This window comes from Neolamprologus brichardi, chromosome 6 (genome assembly GCF_056152115.1).
Source record: "Neolamprologus brichardi isolate AB-2024 chromosome 6, ASM5615211v1, whole genome shotgun sequence".
In the NCBI taxonomy this organism is placed as follows: Eukaryota; Metazoa; Chordata; class Actinopteri; order Cichliformes; family Cichlidae; genus Neolamprologus; species Neolamprologus brichardi.
Genome location: NC_142109.1, coordinates 547,769 through 569,144, shown reverse-complemented (window position 1 = coordinate 569,144; position 21,376 = coordinate 547,769). Strand labels below are relative to the sequence as shown.

Sequence of the window (21,376 nt, the reverse complement as noted above, 5' to 3'; positions counted from 1 at the left end):
GCCCCTTCTAATGCTAGCTAGCACTTCAAATAATTGACCCTGATTTGGATGGATGGATTCTTCATCATCTTTTTGCAGCTCCCTTCAGGGGTTGCCACAGCACATTACACAGGTCTGCAACCAAAAATTGTAATAAAGTATTGATTTTTTTTTCATTGCTGCTGTGCTTTTTAAATGAAAACTCTTCAAGTTTTGCAAAAAAAAGTAAAAAACAAAAACTGTATGCAAATATCCAATGCAGCTGAATTTTTTTTTTGCAGGCCTGTGATATCTGCCTCCATCTCACCCCCTCTCAGCATCCCCCTCTGTGACACCAATTCTCTGCATCTCCTCTTTCACTACGTCTTTACCTCCTGCCTGGCAGCACTATCTTCATTATCCATTGTTTAATATATCCACTTTCACTCCTCTGCACATGTCCAAACTATCACAACCTCGCCTGTCAGACTTCGAGCTTTCTCTGATGTACTCATTTTTAATCCTATGTGTGAGGAAGACTCCCTCTTTATATGAACATACTGGGTTACTATGCCATGCATAATCTCTTTAGTGAAACATTATGGTCAGCAGTGTCAAACACTGCACTGAGGTCTGGCAGCACAAGCACAGAGATGAGTCCACTGTCAGAGACAGCAAAGACAACAACGACAGCTGGGTCAAGTATTGACTTTTTAATTAACGGTTTGATTATTGCCAACTGTGATACTTAAGCCCATTAATAGAAATAATCATGTTTAACATCAAAACATGAATACTAGGACTTCTTTGAGCAGTCTTGAATGAATGGGATCTATTAGACACGTTGATCGTTTGGAGGAAGTGATTGTTGATGTTAGAAGTTTCAGTCTGAGAGAATGAAAAATTTAGTATCTAGTTTTGGGGGGTTTTCCACCTTTTTTCAAGCCCAGACTACTTTGATTATCTATCCACAGATAAAAAACAAAGACATTAAGATGAACTATTTTCTGCTCCAGCAAGTCATCTCCCTCCAACTGGCACATGACTTGCTTTATCTTCTGAGTTACAGCCACCCCATTAAATTAATTAATTTAAATAAATCCCTGAAAGTGGCGATGTTTCTCCCAGTGCTCGAGTTCAACGACATTTATGTGTCTCATATGGAGAATTGCTCAGCGGGATTTATAGTCCTGCAAATGTGTCCATCTGGGTACACGTCTTAGTCAGAAAGAGGGGGGCGAGGGGTTTTCACCCACGTGAGACATGCTCCCATGCAGTCCTCCACAATCCTGACTGCAGTATGCTGGAAGTAGATGACATAAGAAACTGCTGTACATAATTATATATCTGTGAGATGATTATGAATATTTTTTTTCTCTAACTGTTAAATTTTTATTTGTGGAGAAATTCATGACATCATTACTAGTTATGGTTAAAGTGATACAGAATCCACACGCATGAGGATATAAAACTATTAAAAGAATAATCTACTTCTCTGGGAGTAGAGTTTAGGTAGCTGCTCTGTACTGTTTTGGCACATAGCGAGTAGAAGTAGAAGAATTATATCCTTAAATTTAGTTACAACACTTTCTGAAAGACATTTCTTATAATGAAATGTGTTCCCCACTGCTGTGTAATCCATTACTGTAAAGTTAAACGTTATTAAGAAACGATCACATAAATAAGGGTTTTTGGGGAACACTGTTTATGGCAGCAGTGATTTGACAGTAGAGAAAGATGGAAGAATAGTTTTCTGAATATCGTTTATCACAACTCTGTAACTTTAATCTCTGTTTTTACCAGGTTTTTCAAAAAAAATAAAATCTAAAGAATGTCACAAAATATCACGTCTAGTGTAGTTAGAAAAGTATATTTTAACTTTTGCATTCAGTTGCAGTTGCAGTTGTCTGCATTGTCTTTTGCCAACATTATGAGCAGTTCTTTATAATAATCATCAATAATTAAGGTTGTGTGAAAATTATGTAAGGTCTGTGTAAGGCTAGGCATAAACATAGATATGATTATAATAATAATAATGGATTGGATTTATATAGCGCTTTTCAAGGCACCCAAAGCGCTTTACAATGCCACTATTCATTCATTCACTCTCACACTGGTGGAAGCAAGCTACAGTTGTAGCCACAGCTGCCCTGGGGCAGACTGACAGAAGCAAGGCTGCCATATCGCGCCATCGGCCCCTCTGGCCATCACCAGTAGGCAGTAGAGTAAAGTGTCTTGCCCAAGGACACAACGACCAGGACGGAGAGCCCGGGGATCAAACCGGCGACCTTCTGGTTACAGATACGCTTCCCAACCCCCTGAGCCACGGTCGCCCCTATAGTATGGTAACCAACCATTGGGATAATAGCATTACTTCAAGTCTAGGTTTAGTTATAGCCTTTCCTCACTCATCAGTTTATCTCACCTTCGACAGCATTTTAATTTAATTTTCAAAGTCCAGTCATAATTTATATGGCCACAAAAGGTCAATATCATGAAAACAGAGACAAAACTTCTTCAAGAAACTGCTATGTTAAGTGTGTCCTTAATGTCTTTGTCTGTTTTTATTATGACATTTCAAGGGCAAGCATGTTTAATATATACCGAAAATAGTCAGATAATGAAGACCTCAAGAACTCAATACATGTTTATATGAAATATAAGCAGTATACAAAACGGAAGGGACTATGTTGGACATAATTTACACCTCGAATGAAATTAGCCCAGGCAATAATCTGTTCTGTTAAAAAGCAACTTACTTACATTTAATAGAAAATGAAGTTATACCAGAGGTAACGTTAAGAGTGATCATTTTCACATTTCCATCAGTGAAGGATGCGTTTTATTTTGCTGTTACTCGTTCATTTGACTGTAACACCATGAGAATATAATGAAAATTAACATGTGCTTAAGGTGAAAATGATACGAGTTCATAAGAAGAAATGGAAGCAGATGCCTTTATATCTTCAACAACCCTGTGTTTATCACAGTTTGGGCATTTTTCATATCGTATAAGAAGATTTTAAGCTAACCAGCTAGCTTCTAACCAGCAGCACAAACATCAGCTCTCTTGTGAAAAAAATAGCATACCAGAGTTCTTAAAAGCATACACTATACATAACAAGAATCACAATAATACTGCAATTAATATCGCTAATAGTATTCTTATTAGTATCATTATTAAACACTAAATGCAGCAGTCACAAAGCTTCAGACTGAAAATTTCATCAAAGGAAAAACTTAAAGTGACATGCAAACTTTCTTCACTCCATCCTCTTCCATCGTCTTTGTTGCCATCCTTTAGTGCAGTATATTTATTAAAACAAAAAGTTTTTCTTCACAGTTTCTTTTTTTTGTCCAGTTCACAGCAGTGAGAACTCCTACTGGCTCAGGTTTCAGTATCAGCAGCTTCCATTGACTGAGCATAAAGAACTCTGATTGGGTCTCAGTCTGTTTGGCACATCATCCAATTGACTTCAGAACTCTTATGAGAATACTATGCAGGTGCACATGCAAATGTGAAAATATATGTCAATGTATAAGCAAGGTGTGTTTGTGTTTACGCTGCAGTTGTGATGTGCTGACCTAGAAAGAGGGATGGGAACATATACTTCTCATATATTCTAAATATTTACAGAACCATATAATTAAAGGGAGCAAATTTAGTCCACCTCAGTTTGTGAAAACAGTATCTGGGGCTCTAAATAAAAGCTTTCATCCACGCGTCCATTTTCTTCCGCTTTTCCAGTTCGGGGGGTGGGGGGGGGGGCTATCCCAACTGCCATAGGGTGAGAGCAAGATGTAATTTACACACACATTTTTTGTTTAGATCTTTGAATGCAAGCGTTCTGATTCTGTTTTGAATAAATTATTTTTTTGTCTAATAGTCTTTTTTTCTTTAAAGAAAATAGAGCGCGTCTTTAAAATTAAATGCAATTTTTAAATTCTAGATCTAGATAATAGACCATTTACTACACTACAGCAGCCAACAGAAAGTGATTGTTTATAATATGGCACTGATATGAGTAACATTAGCCTATTTTGCTGCCAGTGGGTTGCACTTTATTGTGCCTTTCAATTTTATATCAGCAAGTTCAAATTGTGAATATACAGTCATAGATGCCATGCAAAACCAAATTACCAAGAAAGATCTGTGAAAAAAGGAGTGGTTTCTACAAGAATAGAAGAATAAAAACTGGTTTTTAACTGGTTTCAGATCAGTTTTTAAAAAATGATTATATTACAAACAAAGCTGACATGTGTAGGGTGTTACCAATTAATTGGGATTCATGAAATAGCCCTATTGAATGCCTTATGAATGTGTGTTTCTGTTTTTAGAGCTTATTAAGGAATTTTAAATATCTTCACTTTGTGGAAGTGCAACAAAAAATGATTAAAGTACCCCTTCAGTGTCTTCATGACAAATGACTGCCAATAGCTGCCAAACAGCTACACAATTTATGCGACTTGTCTGTGTATTTTTTAGTCCCTGTTAGTGTCCATATTCAGTAAGGATACCAGTATATTAAATAACTGCACAAACTTAAAGTTGCTATTTTCTGTGTATTTATTTATGGATAAAACCAATAATCTTTAGATAAGCACTAAAACTAACCTGGGGCTGATGCTTCACAGAACTCTAAAACTCAATCTGACCTTTTGATCGTTTTAATTCACCTTCACTTAGCTGATTTTAATTCACGCCTATGTTTGTGTGTGTTTTCCCGTTATTTGACCCAGCTCCGAGTGTATACCACCTATCTCAGTCTTTAACTTGCTGGGACACCTTGCATTGCAGTTTGCTTCTGCTAACATACATTTTTCTTTCTTATCACCAACGAGTAAAACTTCCCTCACTAACCACACCGTGTGATTTGTCCATAACCAGGGTTGAATCTCCATCTAGTTTTCCTAACTCTATTTTGTGTATATAATAATGGTTAAATCTGGCTAAATCTATGATCCTGTAGTTAACAGTACAGCATGAAAAACGAGGAATGTAAAAACTGCCAATGTGCTGTTTACACAAGGTGTTAAAATATATTTAACGGATTCAACATGAGTTATTATTTCTATTTTATAATTTCATATGCTGATCATTAAACGTTTAGAGCTGTGTGTCACACAGTCAAACATAAATCACTGTTAAGCTATTGCCCAATGAACAAGAGGAAAATGTAAACATATTTACAGTAATTCTGCAAAGACTATAAAATATTCATGTTACCAAGAATCCAATTAAAATTTTAATTGGATTAAACACTAAATATTTTTTGTTTAATTATTTAACATATCTTGGAGTGGACAACATTTCATGAAATGTATTATAAACATTAGTAATTGCTTCATTTTAATCGTAAAACTGATGAGTGGTCAGTTTGAGGGATATTCAGTTTCTCAGATTGCATTTGTTGATGCTTTCGGTATCACACCTTGCTCAGGTACTTTTTAACCCATTTCAGCCCATCCCTGCATAAAATTTGTATGTTTCTGTAGTGTTGTGTTGTAGAAGTGTTTATACTGTGTACCTGTGGTTGCCAGTCCATGCATCCCTTAATCTGGTAAAAGTTTCCACTCATTAGGGATTTTCAGGGAAAAATAAGGAGAAAAAATAGGAACAATAGCAATATCATTATCTGCTACCACAATTACTAATATTTTATGGATGTGATATTTCATTTCATCAGTCTGCTTTTATAACTCCTGATCACATCCCTGATTAATATTGTTATTGCGTTAGCATCATTGTTTCTTGTTGTCTGTACAAGAGGGGGAAAATCCATTAAATAATGATGTGTATTTGATTAGAAAACTGTCCACTGTGCTTGATTGCTTTTCATGAATTTGTATATGAGCAGCCATTCTTCTCACTGATGGTCAAGTGACTCTCTTCGTTGATGGGCAGGTCATTGCTGAAGCCTGACAGCCAAGTGGTGGGTAGACATCAGTCCAGTCTTTCTAGCTGTAAGGCACTGGCTTGGATGTAGTCAGGAGAGATCAGTCATGCTGAGACTCATGGGTAATCCAGGACGGAGGTAAGCCACTGGAACACGACCATTCTCGCTGGTTGATCCTGTGATAGACAGACGAGCTTTGGAGCGCATTGCATCCGTGAATTTCATCTGTATAAGGACAAAAACACGTTAGCCACATTTTCATCAATGACACGTAACTTAAAGCTGCATAGACAGGGTTAGAATCACCAGTTAACCAGAGTACTGGGAGGAATCCGCCACTGTACTTCATAGGCACTGGACTGCTTGAATCTTTTTTTGTTGCACTCACCAAACCCTTTAAGTTCCCCACTTATATACCTAATTTCATTTTTCAATCCTTTATTCACAGGTAATACTGTACAGCTGCTAACATAGCCTTTTTTAAGAGAACGTGCTTTCTCCTGGAAACCCTTTTAACCTCTTAAGCCCCAAGCCTACCTGATCTCCTGCCTTTTGCCCCCATATCAGGGGGCGTTGGGGCGTAAGAGGTTAAGCCTCCTATTTCTTTAAACTTTAATATTTAACATACTAACTGAGGCATGTAGAATTGTGCTATCGCTGGTACTACCTGCTGGACATTGTTGATCAAGGGTCCAATACTAGCTGATATGACTGATATGACTGATTACAACAACCGTGTGAACAGCCTATTACACTTTCTTATATAACAACTATTGTTGGGGTACCAGGGAGTGCTATTGGCTGTATTGGCTTTAGAGAGCAGCCGGACTGTCACTGAACCAGTGACTTTGTCCTAGAGCCCCCCAGGGGGTCCAGACCTGGATGTAGCATTAGGAGGGAGCTGCTGAAGTTAAGGAAAGACTGTTGGACAGCTGTGCATTCAGCTGTTGCGAAACAAGAAGGAGCTGGGCTTTGAAACAGCTGCTGGACTAGACGTGGGCAGAGCATAGATTGTGCTTTTTGACTGTTTTATTGAGATTTTAGAATATCCCCTCATCTGCTTTTTTTTTCTTTTTTACAGTAATATTTAACAATTTTTATCACTCTTGTTCCTATTATTATTTCAGGTGCAGAGGTACTTCCAATTTCTACTTGTGTTTTTATTTGTGGGGGAAAATTTCTTTGCCCCAATGTCTGTCTTTGCGCTCCTATAGGCTCTTTCAAACATAGGAGGCATTGTTTTTGAGCATAATCTGCTACTTAGCTTGACCTTACCTTTAAGGTAAGGCTGGTACACATATGAACAAATCTGTGTGTAGCTCGTGTGTCTGAATGTTTTTACACAAGTACAGAAGTCCTTCAGACCATGTACGTGAACAAATGATAACCTGGTTGTCTTTTAGAATTTAATCACAAGGCTGAAATGAGTGCTTCTGCTACGACTAATTGTTATTATTGATTTCCCAAAACATTGTATGCCACAAAACCCTCAGAATTACAATGACAATTATTATGGCTTCAACATTTTAATAAGCACTTTGAGCGCTTATATAGATACAGCAGAAAAGCATTACACGAGAACCAGTCCATTTACTTGAGCCAGGGTGTCTCAGGGGAAACAATATTCAGCAACCTGTTGTTTGAGCTGGAGCCTCACTTTTTGATTTGTTTATTTATTTTAAAGTGGTCTTTACTCCTGTGGACACATTCTGAAAAGCAGCCTTTTTTTCTGGCTTGCTCCTTGGACCTCGGACACTATTTTAAGTTTCTTTCACTTCGTTTTTGCTTTAAACAGCTTCTTTCTTACATATTTACCACTCTCTCCACTTCACCTCCAGGTAACCTTATTTCCTTGTGTAGCAAAATAGGGGTGTGCTGTATGCAGCCCACTGACTGCTAATATGAGTCTAACTTAGCCTGATGCACAGCTGGACTGGCCACCCAGTGGGCTGATTTTTTGTTTTTATAGGCCGATGTTTTGGGGTTTTTTTGTTTTTGTTTTTTGTAACGGTATAAACAATGAAAGGTGGTGGATTGGCCAGTTGGTCATGATCGACTCCGGGCTGGACCAGTTACCGCCGAGGAGGTCAAATGCGCCCTCCCCATTGCTTGGGCAACGGCTCTGAAAGCAATCTTATCACAGACAAACAGAAAATGGTACTGAGGTCAAAAGGAACGTGATTTGTCCTGTACTTCAGCTAAAATGAAACAAGCACACAAAGCTGGAGTTATTCTGTGTGTTTACGCTGCACAGCTGCTTCTTCTTCTCTCATTCTCTCCCCCTCCCTCTCCTGTTGCTACTTCAATCATGAAACTGATCAATCATCAGCAAGTCCCGTCTCTCTTGTTTGTTTATCGCCCACTTTGAGCCAGAAAGAGGAAACCAGCGGATGTTGCACTAAACAACAGCAACAACATGAAGATCAAACCAGGAGATGTCCTTACATCAGAGCTGAACAGGTGATGGAGAAACAGGTTTACCTTTAGGTGACATGAATGAGTTGAAATTATGAACTGAGAGACAAATAACACCAGGATCCTTTTCTATGTAGCTGACAGCTGGTAACTGTGCAGGGGCAGGTCTAGCAAAGTTTTGTCAGGGGGGCCAGGTAGGGCATTAACAGGGAAAGGGGGGCACAAAGAAATACTTTTCTTTCTTATTCTCGTCTAGCTTTTAATAAATAATTATCTCAATCTTACAACCAAAGTGGTCCTCTGATGTAAAATCTTATAGAAATCATACATATATATACCAACAAGACAGTGTACATCACTGTAACAACAGCGTTTGTTTTCATTCAAAGGCTGTTTAGCTTTTCATATAACACTTTTTGCCCCAGACCAGCCACCGTCTGGTTAAGGCGGTTACACTTTCTGGTGATCGTGTAATCAAGCATATTTGATTAGCAGTAGCTGGCTGCCTTTAAAGTTTGCTTCAATTTCTGTGAATATAATACAAATATACTATATAAATAAAACCCAATTTTGAAAAAAAAATGTAAATAAAACAGAATGCAATGATCTGCAAATCTTAAAGCCACATTTTATTGATAATGCAACAAGAAAACATTTTTAGATGTTTAGTTTAATGACACATCTCAGAGTTGGGTAGCATGCCTGTAGGTTCTAACTGTATGTAAATATCTGGGAACTGAGGAGAACAGCTGCTGGACTTTTGAGAGAGAAATGTTGTCTCATTCTCGTCTGATTGTAGGTGCTCAACAGTCCTGGGTCATCTTTGTCATATTCTTTTTCATTTATGGCACACCAAATGCTTTGTATTGGTAAAAGCTCTGGACTGCAGCTAGGCCAGTTCAGCACCTGGACTCTTCCTCTACGAAGCCATGGTGTTGTAGTAGCTGCAATTCAAGACTGTACATACTTTTCAATACTGATGGTACCTTTCCTTCCCAGGTATGCAAGCTGCCAATTACATAGCCAGTAATCCAGCTCCAATCATCATTTTCTTCATGATACAGCTTTAACCTGCATTTTTGCAATGTACTGTGAACTGTATTCACTAATAGTGATTTCTGTAAATGTCTGTCAGTCTGAGGATGATGATCATCCAATATTGATTTCAGGTTCTTGTGCACAGAGGCTTCTCAATATTTTTTTGAAACTTTTAACGAAATTTACTGTAAATAATGAGATATTTAAGCTCTTTGCAATTTTACACTGAAGAACATTATTCTAAAATTGTCATACAATTTTACAAGTTTTTGTTTTTGATTTGTATTTTTGCAAACCTCTGATATCTTTCTTTCTGAGAAACTCTGCCTCTCTAAGATACTATTTATACCCAATCATGTGACCTGTTCGTTAACGTAATTAGCTGCAAAATGTTCCTCCTACTTTAAATACTTGATGTGTTTTCAGTGAGTGATTGAATAAAGTTGAGGTTTAATGATAACTGCATTCTGTATTTATTTATATTTCATATAGTGTTCCAGCTTTTCTTTGACACTGGGGTTGATAAGTGCTGTATAACACTCAATACAGCACTTGATATAAGATTTTCAAAAGACTGCATGAAATGATATGAATTTTTTTGCTTTTCTTAATATTATATATTGTATATACTGTATATAATTCCATTGATACATTGTATTAATGGATAGTGGCTGTAGGCCAGGAGGTAGAGTAAGTCAACTACTAATTATCTTCTATGGTTGGTGGTTTGATCCCTGGCTGCTCTTAAGTCTTCTTGCACAAGACACTAAACCTTAAGTTGCTCTCCAATGAATTTATCGGAGCATGAATGTTAGATAGAAAGCACTTAGGCATAGAAAAACGTGCTTATCTGAATGGCTAAATGAGGCATGTTGTAAAAAGCACTTTGATTGCTCAAGCAGAGTAGAAAATCACTATATAAGAACAAGTCCACTTACCATTAGGAAAGAAGCTATGTCAAACTTTAAGTATACTATAAAGAAAATAATTAGTGGCAGCAACTAACCCAGCCACCAGGGCACGTGTATGTGACGGGGTGAGGCCAAACCAGTGTCCTCCTAGTGTTGGTCCCAAACCCAGATAAATGGGGAGGGTTGCAGCAGGAAGGGTCTGCAATGTAAAATCTTTGCTAAATCAAACATATGGATCATCAAGAATGAGATTTCCATACAGGAACAGTCAGAGCCTGGCTTAACAGCGACTCCCTCCTGTGCTATCCGGTCTTTAAGTCTGTCATAGCCGTTTCCAGGTCCAAACTCCGCTTCAGGTCCCAAAGTCAAACTAACACTGCGGCATCACTTAAAGTTACGAACTGTCTAAATTCTTTCATCTATAATCAGTGATCAGCTGTACCAGATGTAACAATTAAGTTTAACATCCAGGAAAACAGAATTTATGAAATTTAATCGAGTTAGAAGTTAGCAGGAAGTTAGCTCGCTAGCTTCCACCTAAACATGATATAGCATGTTCTGACTGAGAGATTTCGGAAAAAATTGAAACGTACAGCTTTGCTATCACTTCCAACATAAATGAAGACAGAAAACTAAACAGCAGTGACATTTGTAGGGTTACTGAAGTTGGGCTAATTGGTATATAATGCTGTGCAACCTGATTGCTAGTGACCAGTGTTGGTCAAGTTACTTGAAAAAAGTAATCAGTAACTAATTACTGATTACTTCCCCCCAAAAGTAATCCCGTTACTTTACTGATTACTTATTTTCAAAAGTAATTAATTACTTAGTTACTTAGTTACTTTTTAAAAACACGATTTACAACCTGAATAGGTGATAAAGCGATAGATCTTTCAGCCCAATTCTACTTTTTCTGCATAATCCATCATACAAAATGTAATCAAATGGAAAGGTCCCCTTTTAAAACTTGTTTTATTAGTTTTAATCTTTTAACTTTATGCATCAAGCAAAAAATTAATTAAATGCAACATTCTCTGACTGGAAGAAAACCTATTTTCTGCACATTCCAGCACATAAAATACTTTTTTTGTGTGTGTTTACACTCACTCTTTCAAATAGATGCAAGTAAAACACAGCAGAAAATAAATAAAGTCAAAGACTAGCGGTCCTTTTGCTCTATTTTCACCTGTAAAGCAGGAGTTAAAACATGTTAAAAACACAACAGCCTTAATAAATGCAGAGAGGTTTGGACCCGGAAGCAGGGTTCATACGTGATCACTTAAAGACCAGACTGGCCAACAGGGTGTATCATGCAGGCTGAAATTTCACAACTCCACTTCAGCCATAAGTTAACTGAGAGGCTCAACATCCGGTCTTATATGTGATTTAAGCACTCTGTTATTTGTGTTTTTTGCCAATAGTATCCTTTTTCTTTATTCTTAATCAAAAAGATAAATTAAAATATGAGTTTGAACAGTATGTTAACAGAGAAATGTAGTCTGAGGATGTCTGTTCTAACATCTACACATTTTGTGTGTGCAGACATGATACATCATCTGCCTTTTATATTCATGTCTGGGATTAAGATAAGAACTGTGTCACTATACTTTTGAACAAGAAAAATAATGTTAAATGTTGTAATTAATTATGCTCACTACTGATCAGAATATAATCAGTTAAATATATATTGTTTACGTTTAGCCAAAAGGATGAGAGTAAGGCAATATAATAATGATTCTAAAGACAGGCCTAATTCAGCTCGAACTGAGAGGCTGGGTAGGTAAGGCCCTGAGAAACATGAGAGTGTGTGTTTGAGGGAACGAAGCAGGAGCCACTCTGATCGTTGAATTTCTGACTTTAAAAATACACAACTGAAGGGTGATGGTGTAGATCAGTGGGTGAGCAGGGCACTATACACCATATGGCTAGAAAGCAGTAGGCTTGGGTTTTAGTCTGACCCGCAGCCCTTTGCTGCATGTCTTCCCTTTTCTCTCTCCCTACTTTCCTGTCTGTCTACAATGTCTCTATCAAATAAAGGCTAAAAGCCCCCCACCCAAAAAAATCTATAAAATATATTCAATTTGGTTAAAAAAAAGTATTGAATAAATAGTGATTGAGAGATGTCTGTGAAGGTTCTCAGTCATCCAGGTCATCATAGTCAAAGGAGCTTGCAAAGAAAAGTGTCTGGACTTCTTCAAGTTGCTTGAAGGCGTTTCACCTCTCATCCGAGAAGCTTCTTCAGTTCTAAGGTCAAATGGTGGAGAGTCCCAGATTTAAACCCAGTGGGAGTTTCCCCCCCAAAGAGGGATAAAAGGCCCATTTCCTGGGCCATCTGACCTCAGGAAATCGCATGATAAGGTGGGGTCAGGTTTCACAATGAGCTCAGCTGAAACTCTGGCTGATTGGGACCCACACCCGTTTTCACACCTTGGCTCATGTGATTAGAGGATCATCAGGGGGTCCTTTTGTCCCTCTTTGGGGGGATCCTCCCACTGGGTTTAAATCTGGGACTCTCCGCCATTTGACCTTAGAACTGAAGAAGCTTCTCGGATAAGAGGTGAAACATCTTCTTTGCAAGCTCCTTTGCCAGTGATTGAGAGAGTTTTAAAGAGAAAAAGTATTTGGATTAAGAAGGATTATGCTAAATTGAATGTGCAAATGAAATCTAAACTGAATGAAACATGAACTGAAGCTTATTCATATTGGACTGAATATTCAGATTTAACACAATTTTCCATGTTAAATTAGAGAGATAGAGAGAGAATGAGAATGATAATATCTGACTGAAGATCGGTGGATCTCATGCAAACATACCTGATTGGTTGATTAGATACCAGAGAGAGAGGTGGGGGGAACGGGATTTGACAAAGCATAAATTGGAGTGCCTAGAGGAGTCCCTGCAACCTGTGAGATGAGCAGTTCAGAAGACTGAATCTCACAACTGTTTGAAATGTCAGAGCTGAGGACGCCGTGATCTACCTGCTCAATTGTGTCTACACCTATCTGGACCAACCAGAGGGCACTGTGAGGGTCATGTTTTTCGACTTTTCCAGTGCATTCAACACCATCAGGCCAAGCCTCACAGGTGATAAGCTGACAAGGATGGAGGTGGATGCTTCTATCCCAGGGGTCAGCAACCTTTAACACCCAAAGAGCCATTTGGACCTTGTTTCCACACAAAAGAAAACACTTTTTGCCATCTAAAATGAAGATAACACTGTATATATTGTTTTTTACCTTTATGCTTTGTTTGAACAACTAAAGTGTGTTGCTTAGGAAATCCATGAAGTGCTACTGAGAAAATTAAAATTTATTTATGTAATTAACACATTTTGAACTCTTTAAGAAATATAACGAAAGGAAAGACACCCAGCTGAACTAAAATGATCCAGCAAACAAAAACTGTTATATCGCCTTCGGGCTTTTGGAGCCTTGACCTGACTTTTAAAAAATAATTGAAAACAAAGCACTATGCTGCCTAAAAATTCTGTCTAAATAAGTATTTTACCACGTTAACCACGTTGTGTGTGGCGGGGCGTGGTCTGCAGCGGCGCTGCAGGGGAGGCTGATGCACCTGAGCGGCTGTTGTGTTTTTAACATGTTTTAATGCTTTGTATCGGTTCTATTTAATCTGAACAAGCCCCTATAAAAGTCAGTGATCACTGTCAGCCTCTCTCGGTTTTTATTACTACTGTTACCACCATTTTAAAGCTCAGTTTTTAAACCCTTACGATGCAACTGCAGCCCAGCCCATGCAGTAGTATATAGATTATCTCAGTTGTTCTGACTGAAGTTTGGTCTGTTTACAGCATCCTGCCATGGGATTGCGATACTTCTAATTAATTTTCCCACAACCACGCGGAGCTGCACTAAAAGGACTAAAGAGCCGCATGCGGCTCCGGAGCCGCAGATTGCCGACCCCTGGTCTATCCGGTCTTTAAGTGATGACGTGACGAATCCTGCTTCCAGGCCCAAACTACCCTGCGTTTATCAAGGCTTTCGTGTTTTTAACATGTTTTAATACTTTGTATCTTGTTCTATTTAATCTCAAAAAGCCCCTAAAACAGTCAGTGATCACTGTCGGCCTCTCTCGGATTTTCTTACTGCTATTCATTTTAAAGCTCAGTTTTTAAAACCTTACCATGTAACTACAACCCAGCCCACGCATCAGTATATGAATGACTAACCTCGTATTGTGGATCGATTATCTCAGTTGTTCTGACTGAAGTTTGGTCCGTTTACAGCAGCGTACCATGCGATTCCATTTGTCCCTGACCACCGAGAATCCTCACGTTAACTTTTATCAAGGGAAAAAAGCGTTCATCCTCCAGCTTCACTGTGTTTATTATGCTAACATAGCTGTGTCACTAGCGATCACGTAGCATATCATTATATACCAGCTAGCCCAACTTTATTAACTCTACAAATGTCACTGCTGTTTAGTTTCTGTCTTCATTTATGTTGGAAGTGATAACAGAGCTGTACGCCTTCATTTGTTTCCAAAATCCCGCAGTCAGCACATGCATGTATTTAGATGGAAGCTAGCGAGCTAACTCCCTGCTAACTTGTAACTCCGTTAAATGCCATAAAATCTGTTTTCATGGATGCCTGGATGTTAAACTCAATTGTTACACCTGGTAGAGCAGAACGCTGATCATTTTATTAAAGATGAAAGAATTTAGACAGTCTTTCAACTCTCAGTGATGCCGCAGTGTTCGTTTGACATATGCAGCGGAGTTTGGGCCCAGACACGGCTAATGATGTCAGACTTAAAGACCGGATTGTGTCCTGGATTGTTGATTACCTGACGGGAAGACCACAATATGTGGGTCTTCAACATTGTGTGTCTGACAAGGTGATCAGCAAAACAGGGGCACCACAAGGGACAAGCCTCTTTCCTGTTCACCCTCTACACCACGCACTTCAGCCACTGCACAGAGACCTGCTATCATCAGAAGTTTTTGGATGATGCTGCAGTGGTTGGGTCCCATGTGTGCGACTAATAAAGGTTTATCTTATTTTATCTCTTTTATCTTATGAGTGACGGTGATGAAACAGAGTACCAGGCTGTTGTTGACTCATTTGTCACGCAGTGCGAGCAGAATCATCTGCAGCTCAACGTGGCAAAGACCAAAGACCTGATTGTGGAATGTGTTACCCCTGTTTCGATCCAGGGGGTCCATGTAGACATTGGGGAGGACTATAAATACCTCGGAGTACACAACGATAATAAACTGAATTGGGTTAAAAACACTCCCCCCCCATCGGTCTGGTATTCTTCATGAGCTCCTGGTTCTCTCTAGCTTGGGGTTTTCTTCAGCTAAGCAGCTTCTGGGTTTTCATTTTATTTTTAATTTACCGGGAGTCACTTTCTGACCTTTCAGGTCATGGCGACGTCCCTCTCCATGCAGATATGATGACCACAATATGGCCCAGTCTTATGCTGACTTGCCTCAATTCTTTTCTCTGTTTTTTCTTTTCCAAACACACAATCATCTCCCACATTTTTGAGGCTCGTGTGGGTCATCAATCTTGTCCCATAAGGAATTTCCACCCGTTGATCTGTAGATAACCTATCATGTCTGCAGGCAATTCAGGGACATTTCAAACCCACGCTCTGTAGTTGTTATTTCTTAGACTCACAGGCCTCCCTAATGGCTCGCTATTGCTCTGGACTCAGCATCCGATAAACTCTTGTGGGAATAAACCCCATTTCTTATCTGGCGTCAGCCTTTATGTGGGTTTGGAGGATTTTGCTTTTATCTCTAAAGGTTTCACCCTCACGGCTATAGGAGAAGGGGACGCTGATGAAGTGCTTGTGGAAACTGTTTTACTATTTGCCAAAAATAAACATATTGGCTAGGTATGGTGTTAAGAAAAGAAATGCAGAACAATACATGGTGATGGATTTCGTGAAAAAGATGGAAATAGCTGTGGTGAATATGTACTGTGAACATGATCGACTACAAACTCTCTACTTTTAAATCGTGTCTAAAACCCATCTGTTCAGAATTGCATACTCTTCATTATGACTTTTAGTCTATTTTTCCTTGTTTAGCATTTATACTTACTTACTTACATTATTGTTTTTTTTATTTTTTTGTTTACTGTATGTTTTTATTTTGTTGTACTAATGGAGGTAAGTGTGCACAAGTGGACTTCACCTTACACAGATGGTGGGATCTTAAAGACATATAGGAAGCTGCAAGGTGCCATCAGTGGAGAAGGTAAATTGTTTTCTTATATTGTGCAATGACGTTTGCATTACGTTTTCATATATGTTCAGGTAGGTGTGAATGTCCCTTAATAGATGAAAAGTGGCACTTCCAGTTGATTTTAAACCAAAACTGTGAGCATGACCTGCTCTGAACCAGGCTTTGTACACAACAAAAGTTACCATGACACTGAAAATTCTGACTTAAAGCACAGCATAGCTTGTTAACTGTGTTTGCTTAATTTTGTTTTGTAGTCTAAAGCCAAAAAATAACAACCAAAATAGCAGCAACCAAAAAACACCTGTCATCTAACAAAGTCTTTCTCGCAAACCGTGAAATCCATGAGCAATGTTAACATTAGGGATGTAAATTTTTATGGTAAACAGACTCTGGGGTATCTTATTTCTTATATAGCAAAATGTTGTCTTAAACTGAACACACACAAGCCTGAATCTAAAATCTGGGGCAAAACAAAGGAAGAAACGGAGATAGAGGCGACTGTTTTTTTTTTTTTTATTCATCTTGGATTTGCTCTTAAATTCAATTGCCAACCAAATCCCATGGCCACTCTAATACTGATTCTGTCAGGTTTCTCTTTGTTAAAAGGGGGTTTTAATTCTCCTCTGTTACCGAGGGCTTGCTCAAAAGAGAATTATTGGAATTTTCTCTCTTATATTCTAAGGGCTTGTAAACTCGCGTAATCACAGGTTATCTATCATTAAAGCAATTATAGGGTTGTTTCCAATTAGGTAACTAACAGAATAACTCATATTTTGTGTTACCAGTCTAAATTATTAGGGCCACCCAATAAAAACTGACATTAAGTCACATAGGAGTACTCAGTAAAGAGGATGATTGGCTATTAAGACAAGAGTAGGAGAAAAGGATAACGTACAGACAAACATAAGAAAAAGTAAAAGGGCAAACAACAAAGTAAGAGAGAAGGAAGAGGAGAGGGCAAGGACAGAAAGGAAAGTTTGGAAGAGGAGTGGAGAAAAAATGGGAGCCAAAGAAAATGAAGAGAGAAGGAAGAGGGATGAAGGAGGCAAACGAGCTGTTGAGGAATAAGTAAACAAAGGAAAAGAGTACCACAGCCATACATAGTTTTGATCTTTTACTTTGAAGTTTTAAAAAAAGACTTTATTATTGTCTCAGTGTTAGTAGTGTTTGTTAGGAAAAATTGCTGCATTCACATCATACTCTGAACACACACTGGCTCATATCACAATGCAATGCGAGACTCAATGGCAACTTTTGTATTTATGTTGTTCACAGTCAAAACAGTTCATGTATGTGAACAATAACTAAACAATGCTTCATTACATTTATAAAGTAAATGTCACTTAATTTTTAGTTTTTCTTTCCAGAACAAGCATCTTTTAAAATTTTAAACAAAAAGTTTGCTGGTCACTGGTGTCGTAAACTTTCTGTACATAAAAATAAATTGCTACACTATAGTGTTATCATAATATAGATATATTGTTTTGTAGAAAAATAACTACTATAATAATAATGATAATTTTTTCTTTTTAATGTATTAATTCATTCAGTAATTACAACCTCTTTTAATTTACCATGTGTATCTGCCAATTTACCACCACTAGAGTGATCAGTTAGCCTAACGAATGACAACACTGCAACTATATTAAAAGTAGAAATGTATACTTATATCTGAAATAGTAAAAAAAAATATATGGACAAACCAAGATCTGCACAAGTGTTTGTGAAACAAAACACTATGCATCTGGAAAATTTGCCTGCATATTCTCTATGTTAGGTAACATCTACAGTATGACATAAGGCACAAATTCAGATGTACAAAGATTTGCAGATGACTAGATCTGGGTGCAGAAAAGTACACATGCAAGTAGCTGTGCATTAACTATTTAATATACTTACTACTTATTTCCCTTCACAAGTTTTTCTTTACATTGGTAAATACAGACAAAATGACTGCACAAGTTTAACTCCAACTCTACGTTATTTTTGCCGCTGAGGTTGCTTTGCACCAGTTTGATATGAATACAGCTGTAAATGGAATTTAAATGGATGTTTGAAAAGATGATTTAACACCAATTAGTTGAATGTCTATGACACAAACATTGTCTATGGCTGTAAGGTAAGGACACTTTTAGCCATCAATCATCACTCTCCTACCCGTGTTAGATCTTGACGCTCTCAATGCCGTAAACGTTGTAGCCTTCTTTATAGGTGGCGTAGTTTGGCTGGTGGCTGGGGGACAGCAGGTTGTAGTTGGGGGGATGTTGAGGAGAAGGCAGAGTGTGTGTGTAGTTTCCTGTGTGCTGGGGTGATGACAAAGTGTTGGCTGCCACCTTCATAACAAAAATAAAGTCATGGTTATTGCTGCAGTGATTTTTCTAAGAAAAAATAGTATAACTGTTATTATTGTTACTTTAAGTTACAAAGTGACAATAGTAGTTTGAGCTATAAGACCAATAATAATTGAAAAAGCAAAATATGGCAGAAGTCAAAAGAAAGAAAATAGTCTCAGTGTCCATCCATGCAAAGAATGTGTTAAAATCTATCTATTTAACTGTATCCACAGTCAGGAATGGACTGGTCTACTGGGTATGTTCCTGGTGGCCAGTGCACTTTTGGGCCGGTGGGTCAATTGAAGGGCTGCTGCGCACTAGCTGTACAACAGCTCATACAGTCATACAACTTTCATTACTTACACTTCATCATACCTTCCCTGTGCACGCACCTTGAAGAAGAGTTTAGTGTGGAAAAAGTAGTGAAAAGGTGGAGCTGTAAAGCTAAATAGAAATAGAAACTAAAAGTAGATGCAGTAAAATATGTCCAGTTAACCAACATGTTAGCTGTCGGGCCTGCTGCTGCACCGTCAACAGCAGTACCAGCAACAACTAGTAACACGCCCTGGTTCACAGGAGGCTGCTGTTGGTAGCACCAGCTGTGGAGAAGAGTAAGAGGAGGGACAGCAGTCTCAACAACTAAGTGAGGAAGAGATGGAGTAAGGTGAAATTAACATAATTAGGAAAGGAAAGATTCAAGGATATAGGTAAAATGAATGGCTACTTTGACCATAAACCACTCCTAATAGCTAAAGTGTGGCTTTTACAGTTTTTCTCCATTGGTTTGGCTCATTTCTTGAAACAGAAATTACATTCTCCAAATAACATGGACAAACCTCCAAACCTCTTGGCAAATGTTCACAACAGAATGGCATTTCTCATTCATTTTATCAAATGGCAAATGCCTTAGTACATGTCTCAATTGTCTCAGTGCATCTTTGCAAATGATTAAATACAAGTAGCCTAAAGTTATACAGTTAGCCCACATGTAGCACATTTTCCAAATGAATAGATCTTGTAGATCTAAACTGATTAGTTGATTCTCAGTCTAATGATCATTCTCTCCAAAACATGTCAGCATGATTTCATTGTATAAGTACTCGCATGCACAACCGTCTGTTCAATTGTCAAAATTGGTCAAGAACATAATACCATGAATACCATATATGAATTTCTTTGAATATTTGATAAATTGATGACAGTCATTGACAGTCAGGTGACACTAGGTGTCACACACAGGTGTTTTCCATGATTGTGTGCTGCCAAACACAGATATATAGAGCTTGACCAGAGCCAGTCCGATCACTGAACATGGATAGACAAGGCCAAGCAAACGGACAAGGGGAAGTTCTTCCTCAAGGAAGAGGAGGAGGAAGAAGAAGAAGAGGAGGACTGAGAATGCGTGGTGGAGGAATAGGGGGAAGATGAGGCCGAGGAGCGCGAAGACACTGTGCTGTCCTCTATTATCCAAACCTTTCGCAGGGAAAACAGGTATGTACTCTATGTAATCTATGATGGAATTATATGTTGTATAGGACAGGGCACTGTGCGTGAGGCAAAAAATGTATAACTTACTGTAGAGATTGTGTGTGCATCTGCCTACAGTGGTAGGTCTATACTAGCAGGTGGAGAGGACTAGTGGAATGTTTTGATACTAAATATGACAAGAAATATATTGAACAAATTACTGTAAACTATGGAATTACATAATTCATACAGTTTAGAGTAGTATTCCAGTCACTGTGCAGCAGGAGAATGAGTACAGCGACCACTGAATAAGTCCTTGTTTTTTGATTTTGTGTTCATACAATTTACTACTGTAATGTACATTTTCTTTTTACATATGTGTGAAACTTTCTTTGCGTGTGAATAAAAAATGGTTATCATTTCCTTGGTAGTGTGAGTGCAATCTGTGATGTCAAACCTTGGAGGCTACTCTTTTTTGTTGTATATTGTTGGTCCTCTGCCATAGTGACAAAACATCTAAACATTTTGTATGGCAGTACTCACACAATGCCAAAGGGACGATGCACTTTGGGGGCACTGACTATTCAGATTAGAAAGAAATGTAGTTTTGACACATGAGTGAACTGTTTTAGGGGAGATGAGCTTTTGCAGGTGGACCATGTTGTTGTGATCAACCATCCAGGTTTATTTTGACAAAAGCACCAAGAATGATGAGAATGTCCGATCTGTGTCGAGAAATGAGCCAAAGCTATTGAGAAGGATTGTTGCCATTTTGGAGACACTGACTGTTTAAATGGGAAAGGGGTTTAGACTGAAGCCTGAGTGAACAGTTTTGGAAGAGATATGAGCTTTTGCAGGTGAGCTATAGTGTTGTGCTAAACTGTCAGAGTGTTTTGCCAAATGATCTTAGAGTTTTGAGAATGTAATTTCTGTTTCAAGAAATGAGCCAAACCAATGGAGAAAAACTGTAATTGTAACATGTTGCACTGCAGTGCAACTAAGATGTCCTAACAAAAGTACAACTGTACCAATAACAATTAATATCTATAATCAACATAATATGTGTATACATGACATATTTATTTAATTTATTTTTGAGTGATCATGGTGGGCTTCCTGCCAGGGCCAAATTTTTGTCCCAG

The 21,376-nt window shown here is 38.2% G+C and overlaps 1 protein-coding gene across 4 annotated transcripts in view; it reads right to left on the bottom strand.

The window, feature by feature from the left end:
* Nucleotides 1–2,487: 2,487 nt before the first annotated feature.
* The window catches only part of LOC102777039 (glutamate receptor 2-like), an 84,862-nt gene continuing 65,973 nt past the window's right edge, over nt 2,488–21,376 (bottom strand). For 2 of the 4 annotated variants that reach the window (XM_035914819.2, XM_006806792.3), the window contains exons 19-20: nt 18,592–18,767; nt 5,969–6,080 (exon numbers count right to left, since the gene is read on the bottom strand). In XM_035914819.2, coding sequence (XP_035770712.1) covers nt 18,597–18,767 — 171 coding nt within the window. In that variant the 3' untranslated portion in view covers nt 5,969–6,080; nt 18,592–18,596. Of the gene's footprint in view, nt 6,081–18,591; nt 18,768–21,376 lie in introns of all 4 variants that reach the window. The other 2 variants (XM_035914820.2, XM_006806793.3) reach the window with 1 other exon arrangement.